This window comes from Belonocnema kinseyi, chromosome 6 (genome assembly GCF_010883055.1).
Source record: "Belonocnema kinseyi isolate 2016_QV_RU_SX_M_011 chromosome 6, B_treatae_v1, whole genome shotgun sequence".
In the NCBI taxonomy this organism is placed as follows: Eukaryota; Metazoa; Arthropoda; class Insecta; order Hymenoptera; family Cynipidae; genus Belonocnema; species Belonocnema kinseyi.
Genome location: NC_046662.1, coordinates 17,834,025 through 17,850,400, shown reverse-complemented (window position 1 = coordinate 17,850,400; position 16,376 = coordinate 17,834,025). Strand labels below are relative to the sequence as shown.

Here is a 16,376-nt window from a genome sequence, read left to right as displayed (position 1 = left end):
TGGATTTAATACAGTTGAAATTTCAACAAAAATAATTAAATTTTAAACTTTTTTCTTTGATTTCTTTTGATAAAAGTTTAAAATAAAATGCAAAATATAATATTCGAAGATACTTCACTCACCAAAATGGTAAAAAAAAAACATGGAAAATAGGGCGATTTTTAAATAAAAAATTCGGGAATAAATTCTTTTGAATCGAATTAATTTAAAAACGCTTAATATTTCAAACAAAAGAGGTTCTTCCAAATATGAATAATTTTGTACATAAAAAAAAAGTTTTTATCGAAGCCAGACAAATTTTCACTCAAATAGTTGAATTTTAAACTAAAATGGATAAATTTTCGAACAAAAATGGAACAGTTAAATTTTCTGTAAAAAATCAATTTTCAACGAAAAAGAATCGAATTTTCACACAAATAGTTCAATTTTCGGCTAAAAAATATTGAGTTTCAACTAAAAAGGGTCAATTAAAAAAAAAGTGACACTTAAATTTCCATAAAAGATTAATTTCCAACTAAAAAGGATCATTTTTCCAACCAAAATGGAACAGTTAAATTTTATCTAAAAAATGAATTTTCAACAAAAAAGCAACAAAAGAAAATCAAATTTTCACCCAATTAGTTGAGCTGTTAACTAAAAAAGATTAATTTTCAATCAAATAGAATACATTTGCAACACGAGAAACTCGTATTTTCGCCTAAATAGCTAAATTTTCAAATAAAAAAAAATCAATTTTCAATTACATAGATGACTTTCCAACTAAAAGGGATAAATTTACACCCAAAAACAGATAGTAACATTTTCAATTTAAAAAATTAGTTTTCAACCAAAAAATTGAGTTTTTTAAAATGCACTTAAGTTTTCTACCAAAAAATTCTAATTTGCTCACAAATAATTTAATTTTGAAATAACTAGTTGATTTTTCAATTAAAAAGAATAAATTTTCAACCAAAAAAAAAAACGAATTTTCAACAAAACAGTTACATTTGCCAATGAAACAATAAATTTTCAACAAAAATTTCAACTACAAAGGATCAATTTTAAACCAAAAGTTAAAGAGTAAAATATACAGTAAAAAAATTAATTTCAATACAAAAAAAAACGAATTTCCAACCAAATAATTGAATTTTTTACTACAAAATACCAATTTTCAACTAACAAAGAGAAATTTTCAAAGAAAAATGGAATAGTTATATTTTTAATAAAAAAAAAAAATTTTCACCCAAATAATTAAAATTTCTATAAAAAAAATATCAACGTTCAACTACATAGATTACTTTTTAACTAAAAAGAATAAATTTTTAACAACAAAACAACACAAATTTTAAAAAAGTAGTTACATTTCCCAACGAAGCAATGAATTTTCAACTAAAATTTCAACTAAAAAGGATATATTTGAATCCAAACGTGAAATAGTAAAATTTCCAGTAAAAAAATTAATTAAAAAAAAATTCAGCCCAATAGTTGAATTTTGAACTAAAAAAATAGCAATTTTGAATTACATAGGTAACTTTTCAACTAAAACGGAAACATTTTCTAGAAAAAATGGATGTTAAATTTTTGATTTAAAATATGTCAATTTTCAATTATATTATCAATATTATCAATTTAATTTTCCACTAAAATTATGAAAATTCTGCTAGAATAGTTGAATTTTAAGCCAAATAATTTCCAACAGATTTAAACAAACAGTTAAAAGTTAAATATACAACGAAAAAAACACCCATTTTCAATTAAATAGTTGAAGTTTCAAGTTAAAAAGACAAATTTTAAACCAAAAGTAAATCCGTAAAATTTACAGTAAAAAAATTATTTAAAAAAAAAAACCAATGATTTTTCACCCTAATAATTGAATTTTCAACTTGAAAATATCAATTTTTAATTAAATAGATGACTTTTTAACTAAAAAGAATATATTTTTAACCAATGCGGAGAACTAAAATGCCCAGTTGAAAAAATTAATTTTCAACCAAAATAAAACGAATTGTCAGCCAAAAATTGAATTTTCAATCAAACAGTTGACTTTTTAACTAAAAAGGATATATATTCTATAAAAAATATGGAATAGTTAAATAGATTATTAAAAAAATCCAATATAAAAATGGAATTTAAAAAAAAAGTTAAATTTTCTAAAAAAAAATACTATTTTTAAGATAATACATGAATTTTTACCCAAGTAGTTGAATTTTCAACTAAAAAAAAAATAAAATTTTGATTAAATAATCGAATTTTTAACTAAAAGGGATTAATTTCGAAGTAAAAATGAAAGTTAAATTTTTAATTAAAATAAATTTAATCTAAAATTGGGATTTTCAATTTTTTTTAATAAATTAGAAAAATAGTTAAATTTACCCAAACATTTTTTAAAATTAATTCTAAATTAAAAGAATAACACTAGAATTAAAAAAGCATTTAACCAAAAATAGTTTGGAGTTTAGAGTATTGGAGTTTTTTTTAAAGAGGTAAAAGAAATGTCTTTCAACTTCCTATACAAAAAGACGTAAAATGTCGAAATAATTTTAAAAAAAGGGAAGTCTCTTGAAAACCGGGAAAAAGAGGAATTCTTTCTTTAAAAAAGACCCTACTTAAAATGTGACGTAGTTTTTAAACACCTCTGAGGGCCCCTACTTAAATTAGGTTAGTTATTGTTTTCAGAAAATGACCTTTCAAAATAATAATTAAATTCTCGAATAAATAAAGGAATTTTAAACCAAAAAATATAAAATTTCATCCAAAAACAAGATTAATTTTAAAACCAAAGAGACGAATTTTAAAAAAAATGCCGATTTTTTAATCCTAAAAGAAAAAAAACTACATTGTTTAACCTTCAAGAAGTTGAATTTTCAATTGTAAAAAATCATTTTGCAAAAAAAAAAATAGTTAAACTTTTAACCAGAGATGAATTTTCTACTAAAAATATAAATCTTCAACAAGAAAATTATGTCATAACAAAGTGGTTTGAAATAAATTTCAAACAAAATAGTTGAATCCAAAAGAAAAGGAGATTAATTTTCAAGCAAAGCTTCGCCTTTTTATTTAGGAAAAATAAAATTTCCTCTAATAATGATGAATTTTTAAATCGAAAAGACAAATTTTCAACAACATAAATTCGAGTTTTCATCCAAAAAGACTTTATTTTGACTTTTTAATATCAAAATATAAGTTTTAAATAAGAAGTAAATCTCCTACGAAGATGCTTAAATTTTCAACCCAGTTAGAAAAATTTTCAACAAAAGAATTAACTTTCTAACATAGTTGTTTAACTTTTAAACAAACATTTGCATTTTGATCCAACAAAATATGCATTTTTTTACTAAAATAGAGGCATTTTTTAATTAAAAGGACAAATTTGAAAAAATATGCACAAATATGCGCAAATTACCCGTAAATTTAATTATATTACATCTTTTATTTAAAATATTATATAACATTTATTAATAATTTATTAAATTTTACAATTCAAAAATAAATAAAACGATAATAAAATTTCTAAATGATTTAAGTAACAAATACAAAATAATTATATTAAAAATAATTTTTGGTATTGTAAAAGAAACTTAATTATTAAAAAAGGAAAATTAGTTTTAGAACCTTTTTTAAAAAGGTTAATTTAAAGGTTTTAATTTATTTAAAACTTTCGAAGTTAATTGACCTAACATTTTATTTTTAATAATATTTGTTAATTATTAAAAATTAATTTTTCGAAATAATGTATTATTCATAATTATTAATAATATAAATATTTTTTTAATGTATGAAGTAAAATCATTAATTTTTTTTTAATATTTGTTTTTTAATTCTAAGGAATAAACTTTAAAGTTAATATTATAATATGAATTCAATTTGAAATAATATAATTAAAATATTAATTTTTTGAAAATATTTAATAATTTTTCATTATAATTAAAAATAATTTGAAACTTTAATTTTTAATAATAGTATTAAAGTACAAATATAAATTTAATTTAATTTATAATAATGAGTTAATTAGTAAACCTAATTTTTTATTTATTATATGAATACATTTAAATATTAATTTCATGAACTGAGTAAAATAACAATTTTATTCAAAAAGTACATTTTTAACCGAAAAGGATGCATTTTCAACAAAATTAAAATATATAAAATAATTAAAATATGTACAAATTGCGCCAATTATATTAAACTTTTAATTAAAAATATATTATATAAATTTTATTAAAAATATATTAAATAACATTTATTAATAATTTATTAAATATTAGTAATTATACTACATTTTCATTTGTTAACTGAAACACAAACGAAATAATAATAAATTTTTTAAAATAATTTACGTGATAAATATAAAATAATTATATCAATAATATTTTTCTAGTATTGTAAAAGAAAAATTAATTTTTGGTATCTTTTGTATCAGGGTTAATTTCAAATTTTTAATCAATTTAAAATTTTGGAAATTAATTAAGCTTAAATTTAATTTTAATTGATATTTTTTAATTATTAAAATATAATTTTTGGAAATAATATATTATTCATAATTAATAATATCAAATTTTGTAATAAATGAAAAAAATTTAATTAATATTTTTTTTATAAATATTTTCATAAATATATAAATATCTATTTTTTTAATTTTCGGAGAAAAATTTCAAGTTATTATTATAAAGGGAAATTTAAAAATAATATAATTTAAAATATTGATTCTTTAAAATATTAAATAATTTATCATTATAATTTTTAATAATAATAATAAGACATCGTCGTAATAAAGCAATACTACTTAAGCAACACTACTTAAAAGTGTTGTTAGAATGAAAAATTAGAAATTATATTGAATTTTAATTTTATAATTAAAAAACACGTAAAATAATAATAAAATTTCTGAATAATTTCGGAAATAAATACAAAATAATTATATTGATAAAATTTTTCTAGTATTGTAAAAAAATTTATGTAATTATTAAAAAAGAACAATTAATTTTTTCTACCTTTTGTATCAGTGTTAATATAAAGCTTTTAATTAATTTAACGTTAACGAAATTAATGGAGCTAAAATTTAATTTAAATTATTATTTATAAATGATTAAAAATTAATTATATTTTAATTCATAAATATATAAATAAATAAATTTTTTAAAAGTGCTAAGAAATAAACTTTAAGATTAATATTCTAAATTTAATTTAATTTAAAATAAATATTAAATTAGTAAACAATTTTTTTTCATTTATTATTTGAATACATTTAAATATTAAATTTAAAAGATAAATTTTTTTGAAAATATTTAATAATTAATAATGATCATTAAAACAATTTAAAATTTTATGTTTTAATAATATTTAAATATTAATATAAATTTAATTAAAAATAATGATCAATTATTAAATCAAATGTTTTATTTATTATATAATTAAATTTAAATAATAAATTAATTAACTAACCAAAATAAGAATTTTAATCAAAATTAAAATAAATAAACTATGTAGAAATTGCCCTTTCAGCTAATTATATTAAATTTTGAATTAAAAATATTATAAAAAATTGATTAATAATTTATTAAATAAGTCGCAACAAAGTAATAATACTTGAAAGTGTTGTAAGAATGAAAAATTAAAAATATTATTAATTATAATGAATTTTAGTGTTATAATATAAAACTAAGTAAAATAATACCATTCCTAAATAATGTAAGGAATAAATGAATTTTGTTAAAAATAATACAATTTAAAAGATTAATTTTTTGAAAATGTTTAATAATAGTATTTAAATATAAATACAAACTTAATGAAAATGATTAAATTAGCAAACAAAATGTTTTATCTATTATATAAATATATTTAAATATTGATTAATAAACAAACTAAAATAAGAATTTTAATCGAAAAGTACATTTTCAACTAAAAAAGATGAATTTTCAAAACAATTAAAATATATAAAAATTAGAAATAAAATAAAAAATTAGAATGAATATTTTTATATAATGTATAATAATTATATTAAATTTTAATTTTATAATTTCAAAAAAATAACATAATTATAAGATTTCTAAATAATTTAAGTAATAAATATAAAATAATCATATTAATAATAGTCTTTAGTATTATGAAAAAAAATTTACTTTTTTGCACCTTTTGTATCGGGGTAAATTAAATTTTTTTAAATATTTAATTTATATTTATATTTATTATATGAATAAATTTAAATATTAAATTAAATAAGTCGTAAAAAAGTAATTATACTGGAAAGTGTTATTAGCATAATATTATTTAAATATTAGGAATTACATTAAATTTTAATTTCATAATTCAAGAATAAAAAAATAAAATAATAAAAATTTTTAATAGTTTAAGTAACAAATATAAAATAATTATATTAATAATATTTTTGAGTATTGAAAAAGAAATTTATTTAAAGATTGAAAAAGAAAAAATTATGTTTTGTACCTTGTGTATCAGGGTTAATTTGAAGTTTTTAATTAATCAAAAAAAATTCGAAATTAATTGAGCTACAATTTTATATAATATAATATAACATATTATTCAATAAATTTAATAATATTATTAAAATATAAATTTATTTAATTTAAAAATCATTAATCCAGTAAGCAAATTTTTTCATTTATTATATAAATACATTTAAATATTAAATTAATGAACTAAAAAAAAAAAAAAAAAAAAAAAAAAAAAAAAAAAAAAAAAAAAAAAGAATTTTAACCAAATAGTAAATTTCCAACCAAAAAGGATGACTTTTCAAACAAAATTGTAAAATTTTTAAAGAAATAAAAAATTGTATAACTGAAACAATCTTCAAGCGGAAGAAAGTGAAAAAATATATAAACATAAAAACAAGGAAAAGAAATTAATAACAAAATTATTACATCAGTGTTACCGTAAAATTTCATTAAAAAAATTCCCGAATTTTCCCCCGACCAATTTTACAAGCGCAATGAAAAAATTTCAAATTTAATTTAAAAACTTGAAAAATTTATTCTGCTAAACAATTATTTAAAGTCATAGAAATTCCCTGACTTTTTTAAAAATTGTTGTTGCACAAGTTCATTTTTTTCTCACCAGGTTTCTTTGGCGCCTAAAGTTATATTCTTAATGAACTTTTTCCACAATTACTGCGATTTATTTATTTCATTCGCGAATTTCCAAAAGTACAGTCCCTCAGAAGCTTAGAATTTAAAAAAAAAATAAATAAATAAATAAATAAAAGAAAATAAAAAAATTTGATAGTTTTGAGAAGCTTACCGGAATGGGATGAATTCCTAAGATTGAAGGCGCCATAAAACTGAAAGCCAGAAGCTTCTGGACGAAGGGATTCCTCGGAGCAAGATGAATATAGCAAAAAATGCTTGCTAGGACACATTGGAGAATGTAGTTCTGGATGACGATGAGACCCGTTCCGTACTGCATCAGTTCTTTTAGATTTAGACAGAGGATGTCATCTAGGATGCTAGTCTCGCCCTCTCGGGAAATTAAATAGGCGCTGATTGCCTTTATTGTACTGACGTTCGACCAATATGATATGAATATTACTCCCACGGATATCAGGTACAAATATACGATTAGGAGATGCCTAGTTGAGAGCACAAACATACAGAGTGAGGCGATACAACCTGAAAAATTAGAAGAAAAAAAAATTTGTTACAAGAGGGAAAATTTCAACTTGAACCCTATTTGTATCCATTATTACTAAAAATATAAATTTTTAACCAATAAGATTTATTTTCTAATAAAGAAGATGGATTAAAAAAAAAATACATGAAATTTCAACAAAATGCATGAATTTTCACCAAAGCAATTGAAATTTCAACTAGAAAAGACCAATTTTCAATCAAATAGTAGAATTTTCACTTAAAAAATATCCATTTTTAACCAAATAACTGATTGATAATCCTTCCAAAAATTTTCAACAGTATTATTCAATTTTCTAACAAAAAAATTCAAAATTTCACCCACATAGTTGAATTTTCAACTAGAAAAGATAAATTTTCAATTAACTAGTTGATTTTCCAACTAAAACAAATACATTTTGAACAAAAAAACACGAATTTTTAACAAAAGAGTTACATTTTCCGACGGAGTGATGTATTTACAAAAAAATGTAAACTAAACAGGATAAATTTTTAACCAAAAGGGGAAGAGTAAAATTGCCACTCAAATAATTGATTTTTCCACTTCAAAAATACCAATTTTCAATCAAATACTTGAATTTTTAATTAAAAAGGAGAAATTTAAAAAAAAAAGTTAAATTTTTAATTAAATTTTTTGTTTAAATCCAAATTCAATTTTCATTTTAATAGATGACTTTTCAAATAAAAAGGATCAATTTTCAACCAAAAAAACATTTTTCAATTAAAATTTTAACTAAAAAGGATGAATTTTACACAAAAATTGGAATAGTAAAATTTACAACAACAAAATGTTCAAAATAACAAAAAACGAATTTGCAAACAAATAATCAAATTTTCAACTAAAAAGGATAAATTTTCAAACAAAAATGAAACAGTTAAAGTCAATAGTTGAACAAATTTTCAACTAAAAAGGATAAATTTTCAACAACGAAAAAGAAAACTAATTTTCACCCAAATAGTTCGATTTGCAACTAAAAAAATATCAATTTTCAATTAACTAGATGACTTTAAAAAAAAACGGAATAATTACATTTTTAAGTGAGACAGTTAATTTTCAACAAAAAAATGGAGTTTTCAACAATATAATTCAATTTTCTACAAAAAATTCAAATTTTTCCCCAAATAGTTGAATTTTCAACTTGAAAAGATCAATTTTCAATTAACTAGTTTGATTTTTCAACTAAAAAGTACAAATTTTAAGCCAAAAGTGGAAGAGTAAAATTTACAGTAAAAATTTATTAATTTCAACAAAATGAACAAAAAAAAAACGAATTTGAACCCAAATAATTGAATTTTCAACTAAAAAGAGATACATTTTTAATCAAATAGTTGAATTTTAGAATAAAAAGGATAAGTTCTTAAACAAAAATGTAACAGGTAGATTTTAAAAGATAAATAAATACATTTTTTAACAAAAAAAAACAAAAAAAGTCAATTTTCAATCAAGTAGATAAATTTTAAACTAAAAGGACAAATTTTAAATAAATAAAAACAATAATTTTGAACAAAACAGTTACATTTTCCAAGAAAGTGATGTATTTTCAACAAAAATTTCAACTGAAAAGGATACATTTTAAACCAAAAGTGGAAGCGAAAAATTTACAATAAAAAATATTAATTTTCAACAAAAACTTTTAAAAAAATCGAATTTTCAGCCAAATAGTTGAATTTTCCATTAAAAAAATATAATTTTTCAATTAAATAGCTAATTTTTTAACTAAAAAAGGATAAATTTTCAACAAAAAAATGCAGCAGTTAAATTTTCAGTAAAAAATTTTTTAGCAAAAAAAAAATATATATAATTTTAACCCAAATATGTAGTTGAATTTTCAACCAGATCAATTTTCAATCAAGTAGATAAATTTTTAACTAAAAGGCTAAATTTACAACAACACGAATTTTCAACAGAACAGTTACATTTTCCAACAAAGTGATGAATTTACAAACCAAAATTTCAACTAAAAACCAACCGAAAACAAAATTTTAAACCAAAAGTGGAAAAGTAAAATTGACAGTCAAAATTAATTAATTTCACTGAAAAGAACGAATTTTCACCGAAAATATTGAATTTTCCACTGAAAATACCATTTTTCAAAGAAAAATGGAATAGTTACATTTCTAATTAAAAAAAAAAAATTTTTATAATAATATATAATAATTGTATAATTATAGTTACGAATTTGTGAAAAATGAAAAAATCACTGTTTAAATTAAAAGTTAAATTATTTTAATTTTAAATAGTTTAAAAATCGTTAAAACGCTTCCAAATTTTATTTAAACATCTTAAAACATCGTTTGATTTACTTGAAATCATTTCAAAATTTAAAGTAATTTTTTATTTGTTTAAATCTTCTAAATATCTCTTCAAGTTACTCGATTTTTTCTAAGAATAATAGGTATTCAATTTTTATTTATAAATCAAAATTCAACCATTTGACTTACAAATTAAATTTGGTCAAATAAAAAAATTAAAATTGTAATGTTCAAAGTTTAGTTTTGAATGTTTTAATTTATAATTACTGATTTTTGATGAACAGTCAGATATTAATAAATATCAGGTAACTTTTCCTTTTCATAATTGAAAATTATATTAAATAATTTAAAAAAATTGTTGAAATGCTTTAAAGTTTTATTTCAAAATCTTGAAACATTTACATGTTGCTTTACATTTTTTTTCAAATGTTTAGTTATTTTAAAAGTCTTTGCAAAACTTCTAAACATCTTTTAAAATTATTCGAATTTTTCCTCAAATGTTTTCTACCATTTATTTTAAATCCTGTCAAATTGAAAAAATGTTCTTAAAATCCTCCAAATTCATTTTTATTAATTTCGTAAATCTTTCAAATATTCTCTTCAAATAAATTTTTTCCAAATAAAAAATCATTTTCAATTTTTCTATAAAATGTTTTTTATTATTCTAGAGCCTTTTAAAGCTCCTAAAAAGCTTCTAAACTTTTTTACATCTGCCAAAATTTATATTTGGTTTTAAATAGGTCGGATTTTGTTCGTACACGTAGAAACTTCGTTTAAATTATTTGAAATCATTTCAAATTTTAAAATATTTTTTTCAAAACTTCTAAATATTTCTTTAACTTAATCGAATTTGTTCTGAGACTAATATGTGTTCAATTTGTTTAAATCAAAAGTCAATAATTTATTAAGCAATTGTTCTTTTCTTTAATTGAAAAATTTCATTATTAATTATTATTATTTCATTTTATTTACTTTTTAAATCTTAAGGGACAATTTAATTTTATCAAAAATCTTAGTCTTTAAACGCTTCTAAACTTTAATTCTTATAAGTTTTAAAAACTGAATTTTAAAATTCCTAAAATTAAAATGCACGCTTATAAATTTTTAATCGAAAATCGAAAATTCTTCAAGTAAAAGATTTTCGAATTACGCATTATAAACTGAATAATAGTATAATTGAAAGAGATCACAATTTAACCAATTATTGAAAAAACGGTTGAAATTAAAGAAATTGGAACCAAATAAAATAAATTATCAAGCAAACAGATAAAATGTTCAAATAATAAGATTAAATTTCAATCCGAAAAGATAAATTTTGGACGGAAAATTGAATAAATGAATTTTTAACCGAAAATATCAATTTTCAAACCAGAAGATTAATTTTATAGAAAAAAGATTTCAACTAATGGAACTAATTGTCTACCAAAAAAGACGAGAGTAGCAGAAAGAATTTTCAGCCATGTAAAATTAATTTTTAACCAAATAATTTAATGTTAAACCAAGCAGATTATATTTCTACCAAAAAAGATACATCTTCCTCAAAAAATTGAATAATTAAATTTAGAGTTCAAAAATTATTTTCACCAAGAAGATAAATTTGCAACCAAAAAATCAAGCTTCTATAAAAAAAGATTAATTTTAAGAACTGAAATTTCCATTGAAAAAATTAATTCCCGTTTAAATACAAGTTAAAAAAGATGACTAGGCAACGAAGAATTTAATAGTTGATATTTCAATCCTCAACCAAAACAGATTAATTTTTAACCAGTTGTGATTTTTAATCAATAATGATTCAAAAACCATAATTAATCAAATTTCATTCACTGAACTTTAAATTATCTATGTAACGCTCACTTTTTAAAAAGTTAAACTATTTTTATTTCAAACAGTTTAAAAGTCCATAAAAAATTCAAATTTTTATTTCAAGGTAGTGAAACATCTACATGTTGTTTTACATTTCTTCAAATTTTTAATCATTTTAAAATTTTTTCATAACTATGAAACATCTTTCAAAATTATATGAATTCTTCCTAATTTTTTTGTATTGAAATCCTGTAAAATTATAAATGTTTCCTTAAAGTCTTCCAGATTGATTTTTAACAATTTTGGAAATCTTTTTAAATCTTTTTGAATACTCTTTCAAAATTAATTTTTTGAAAGGTTGGTATGTACTTGTAAATTACATTTTTTTAAGTAGAATAATTATAATTGACACATTAAAAGTTTACTTGTGAATATTTAATGTGTAATTACTGATTTCACGCGAACAAAAAAATATTTCTAAATATTAGGCAATTGTTATTTTTCTTAATTAAAAGATTTTAAATTTTAAACTAAAAGAATATTTTAAATTTAATAAAGGCTTTTAACTGCGAATACACTATTTTCAAGTTATTTTAAAATTGAGAATAGTTCAAAAAGTCTTGTAAAATCAATTATTATTCTCTTGTTAAGTAAGTTTTGTAAGTGAAAGATGTTGAAATGAAACCTGGACTAATGTTTTTTCTCTACAAATTTGTAACAATTCGGGTCCATTTTTAGTCAAAAATTAATCGTTTTTAGCTTAGGATTCATTTTTTGTTTTGTTTAAATTATTGTTTTTAGTAGAAAATTAATCTTCTTAGTTACAATATTTTGTTGAAACATTGTTTCCTGTTTGATTGAAAATTAGTTTTTAAATCTAAATTTCATTATTCGATATTTAGTTGAAAAGTTATCTTTTATAGTTGAAAAATTAATTTTTTGGTTAAAAATTGATGTATTTTGTGCATAGTTAATTTTATTTGTATAAAATTCATGTTCGCGATGAAAAATTTATTTTCTTGGGTGAAAGATTCATCATTATTGTTAAAAATCTATTTCTTTGGTTGAAAATTTATTTATTTTGTTTAAAAATTCGTCTTGTTTGTTTGTAAACAGTATTTAGCTGAATTTCGAACTACTTTATGTTTGATTTAAAATTCACATTTTTAAAAATCATTTTTTGTTTGTTTAATAATTCGTCTTTTTTGGTAGAAAATTAATCTTCGTGATTGAAAATTCATCTTTTTAGTTAAAAATGCAATATTTTTGATAAAAATTCATTTTTTTCGGTGAAAAATTCATCGTTTTCGTTAAAAATTAATTTCTTTAACTGAAAACTTATTTATTGTCTTAAAAATTCGTCTTCTTGATAGAAAAATAATCTTCATGGTTGCAAATTCACCTTTACCGTTAAAAATTTAACTATTTGGTAAAAAATTCATTTATTGTGGTCTAGAATTATCATTTTAATTAAAAATTTGTCTTTTTTTGGGTAGAAGATTTATCTTTCTGGTTGAATATTTCTACATTTTGTTAAAGATTCGTCATTGTTGATAAAAAAAAAATGTTTATTTTTGGAGAGAAGTTTAACCACTTGGTTAAAAAATCATTTTTCTGTAGACAAAATTCATAATTTTCGGTCAAATTCAGCTTTTTAGTTGATAAATCATTTATCGGGTAAAAAATTATACTTTTTCTTGAAGATTTATCATTTTAGTATACATTTAAAAAAAAATTTATTTATATTTTGTAGTTTAAAATTGAACTATTTCGTTGAAAATTCGTGAATATCGATTGAAAATTATTTTTTTTTAAACTGACTATTTCACCGTTAGTTTAAAATATAAAATTTACCTTTTTAGTTGAAAAATCGACTTTCTTGGTCGAAAATTAATCTTTTTGGTTGAATAATGATCATTTTAGCATAAAATAAATTTTCTTCACTGAACATTTAATTATTCCATTTTTGTTTGAAAATTTGTCTTTCCTATTTAAAAATTCATGTATTTTGTTGAAAAATCGTCTTTTCTTATAGAAAATTAATCTTCTTCTTTAAAAACTCATCTTTTTTATTTGAAAAATCCACTAGTTCAGTTTTTTCCTTGAAAATTTATCTGAATAGTTAAAAAAAAAATTTCGATTGAAAATATTGATTCTTTCAATTGAAAATCAAACTATTCAATTTTTCGTTTGAAAATTACCTTTTTTATTTGAAAGTTCAGGTGCTTTGATTAAAATGGCCACCCTGAAGAGGGAGTATTTACATTTCCACTGAGAACTAATTTTGAATTAAACAAAAATAAAAACGAATTTTCTACAAAAGAGTTGAATTTTATACCAAATTTTTAAAATTTTCAACAAAATAGTTTAATCCTCAACCAAAATAGATAAATCTTTAACTAACAAGTTGCATCTTTAATCAAAAAGAGATGAAATTTCTACCAAAAAGTGAATTTTCTTCCAAGAAAAAATGTTCAGTTACGAATGAAAGATAATGTTAAGCAAATTGTTGAATTTTCAACAAAAAAGATTATTGTTTATCAAAAAATTTTATAGTTCATATTTCCGCTAGAAAACTTTAATAACAAATAAAAAACAGTTAGATTTGACCAAACAGTATATATTTTCAACATGACTAGATTTTGACGTAAATAAATTTGCAATAAGAACAAAAACGAATTTTCTACAAAACAGTTTAATTTTATACCAATTTGTTGAATTTTCAAGCCAAAAAGCCTAATTCTCTATCAAACGATTTAATTTTAAAAACAAGAACATGACAAAATAAGAAAATAGTTAATTTACAATTAATCAGTTCACTTTTTAAACCAAATATTTGAATTTGTAGTTTAAAAAAACTTGTTTACAACGAAACGAATTTTTAATTTAATTTTTTAGCCAACAAAAAACGAACTTTCAACTAAAATTATGAATCTTCAACGAAAAAAAAATGAAATTTATAAAAATTCGTTCAACTTTCAACCAAGGAGTGCAATTTTCAATAAATAATTTTTTTGGTTCAAAATTCTACTTTTTGGTTACAAATTCTACTATTTAGTTAAAGATTTAACTATTTTATTGAAAATTAACGTTTTTTGTTAAAAAGTAATCTTTTTTGGACAGAAAAAAATATTGTTTGGCATAAAATTCATTTTTGTTTAATTGAAAATTTATATTTTTTGGTTGAACATTCATCTTTTTTTATTGGAAATTAATTATTTTTATTTGAAAAATCTATTATTGTATTTTTGTTTAATAAATAATCTCTTTTACTTCAAAAACATACTTTTTGTGAAAATTCAATGATTTTTTTGAAAAAGTCTTCGTTTTTGGTCGAAAATTTATACTTTTGTAGAAAATTCATATTTTTTTATTGATAATTTATCTTTTTGTAAAAAAAATCTTTTTTTTTAGTTGTTGAAAGTTCAAAATTCTACAAATTGTTTGAAAGTTTATTTATTTTATTGAAAATTGAACAAGGTTCTTAAAAAGTCAACTTTTTTTTGTTTAAAATTAACCTCTTAGTTTAAAAATTTATTTCGATTGATGGTTAGTTCTTTTTATCAAAAACAAAACCAAAAAAAGTATTATATTTATTTTTCAGAATTAATCTGAATTCAACTATTTTGTTAAAAATCCATCTTTTTTGTCGAATATTGATACTTTTTGGATAGAAAATTCTCTATTACTGTAAAATTTGTCTTTTTGGGCGGAAAATTAAACTGTTTTGCCTAAAAGTCATCTTCTTTGGTTAAAAATTGATCCTTTTTGATTGAAAGCTAATTATTTTAATTTGAAAAAAATTATATTATTATTTTATAATTAATTTAAATTCAACTATTTTCTTAAAAAATAATCTTTTTTATCAAAATTTCAACTGATTTTTTAAACACTTGTATTTTTGGACAGAATATCAATCCTTTTGGTATAAAAATCCTCACTTGTTGGAAAAGTCATATTTTTTAGTTGAAAATTCGTCTTCCTTGGTTCAAAATTAAACTGGCTTGTAAAATATTCATCTTTTCAAATTCAAAATTTAAGATTATGTTTGAAAATTCAACTCTTTCTGGTTGAAGTTTAATCTTTTTTTTTTTTTTTTTGAAAATTCGATCATTTTGTTCAAGATTCGTCGATTAGGAAAGTGTAATAAAAACTGTATTTGTTGCGCGAGTTGAAATTTTGAATAAAATTGTACTTCTTCAACTGAAAAAAAGGTGACAAAAGATGAGAAACCCCAAAATAGGAGAAAAAGGTGACAAATTCCTAAAATAAGTGACAAAGGTGACAAAATTGAAAATAGGTGACAAAAGATGAGAAATCCCAAAATAGGAGAAAAAGGTGACAAATTCCTAAAATAGGTAACAAAATTGACAACAGGTGACAAAAGATGAGAAATCCCAAAGTAGGAAAAAAAGGTGACAAATTCCTAAAATAGGTAACAAAATTAAAAACAGGTGACAAAAGATGAGAAATCCCAAAATAGGAGAAAAAGGTGAAAAATTCCTAAAGTAGGTAACAAAAAGTGACAAAATTGAAAATAGGTGACAAAAGATGAGAAATCCTAAAATAGGAGAAAAAGGTGACAAATTTCTAAAATACGTGATAAAATTAAAAACAGGTGACAAAAGATGAGAAATCCCAAAATAGGAGAAAAAGGTGACAAATTCCTAAAATAGGTAACAAAAGGTGACAAAATTGATA

The 16,376-nt window shown here is 20.1% G+C and overlaps 1 protein-coding gene across 2 annotated transcripts in view; it reads right to left on the bottom strand.

Annotated features, from left to right (window-relative positions):
* LOC117174759 (protein TRC8 homolog) overlaps positions 1 to 16,376 on the bottom strand; it is a 28,915-nt gene that overhangs the window by 2,572 nt on the left and 9,967 nt on the right. For both annotated transcript variants that reach the window (XM_033364108.1, XM_033364109.1), the window contains exon 3: positions 7,234 to 7,601. In XM_033364108.1, coding sequence (XP_033219999.1) covers positions 7,234 to 7,601 — 368 coding nt within the window. The remainder of the gene's footprint in view (positions 1 to 7,233; positions 7,602 to 16,376) is intronic.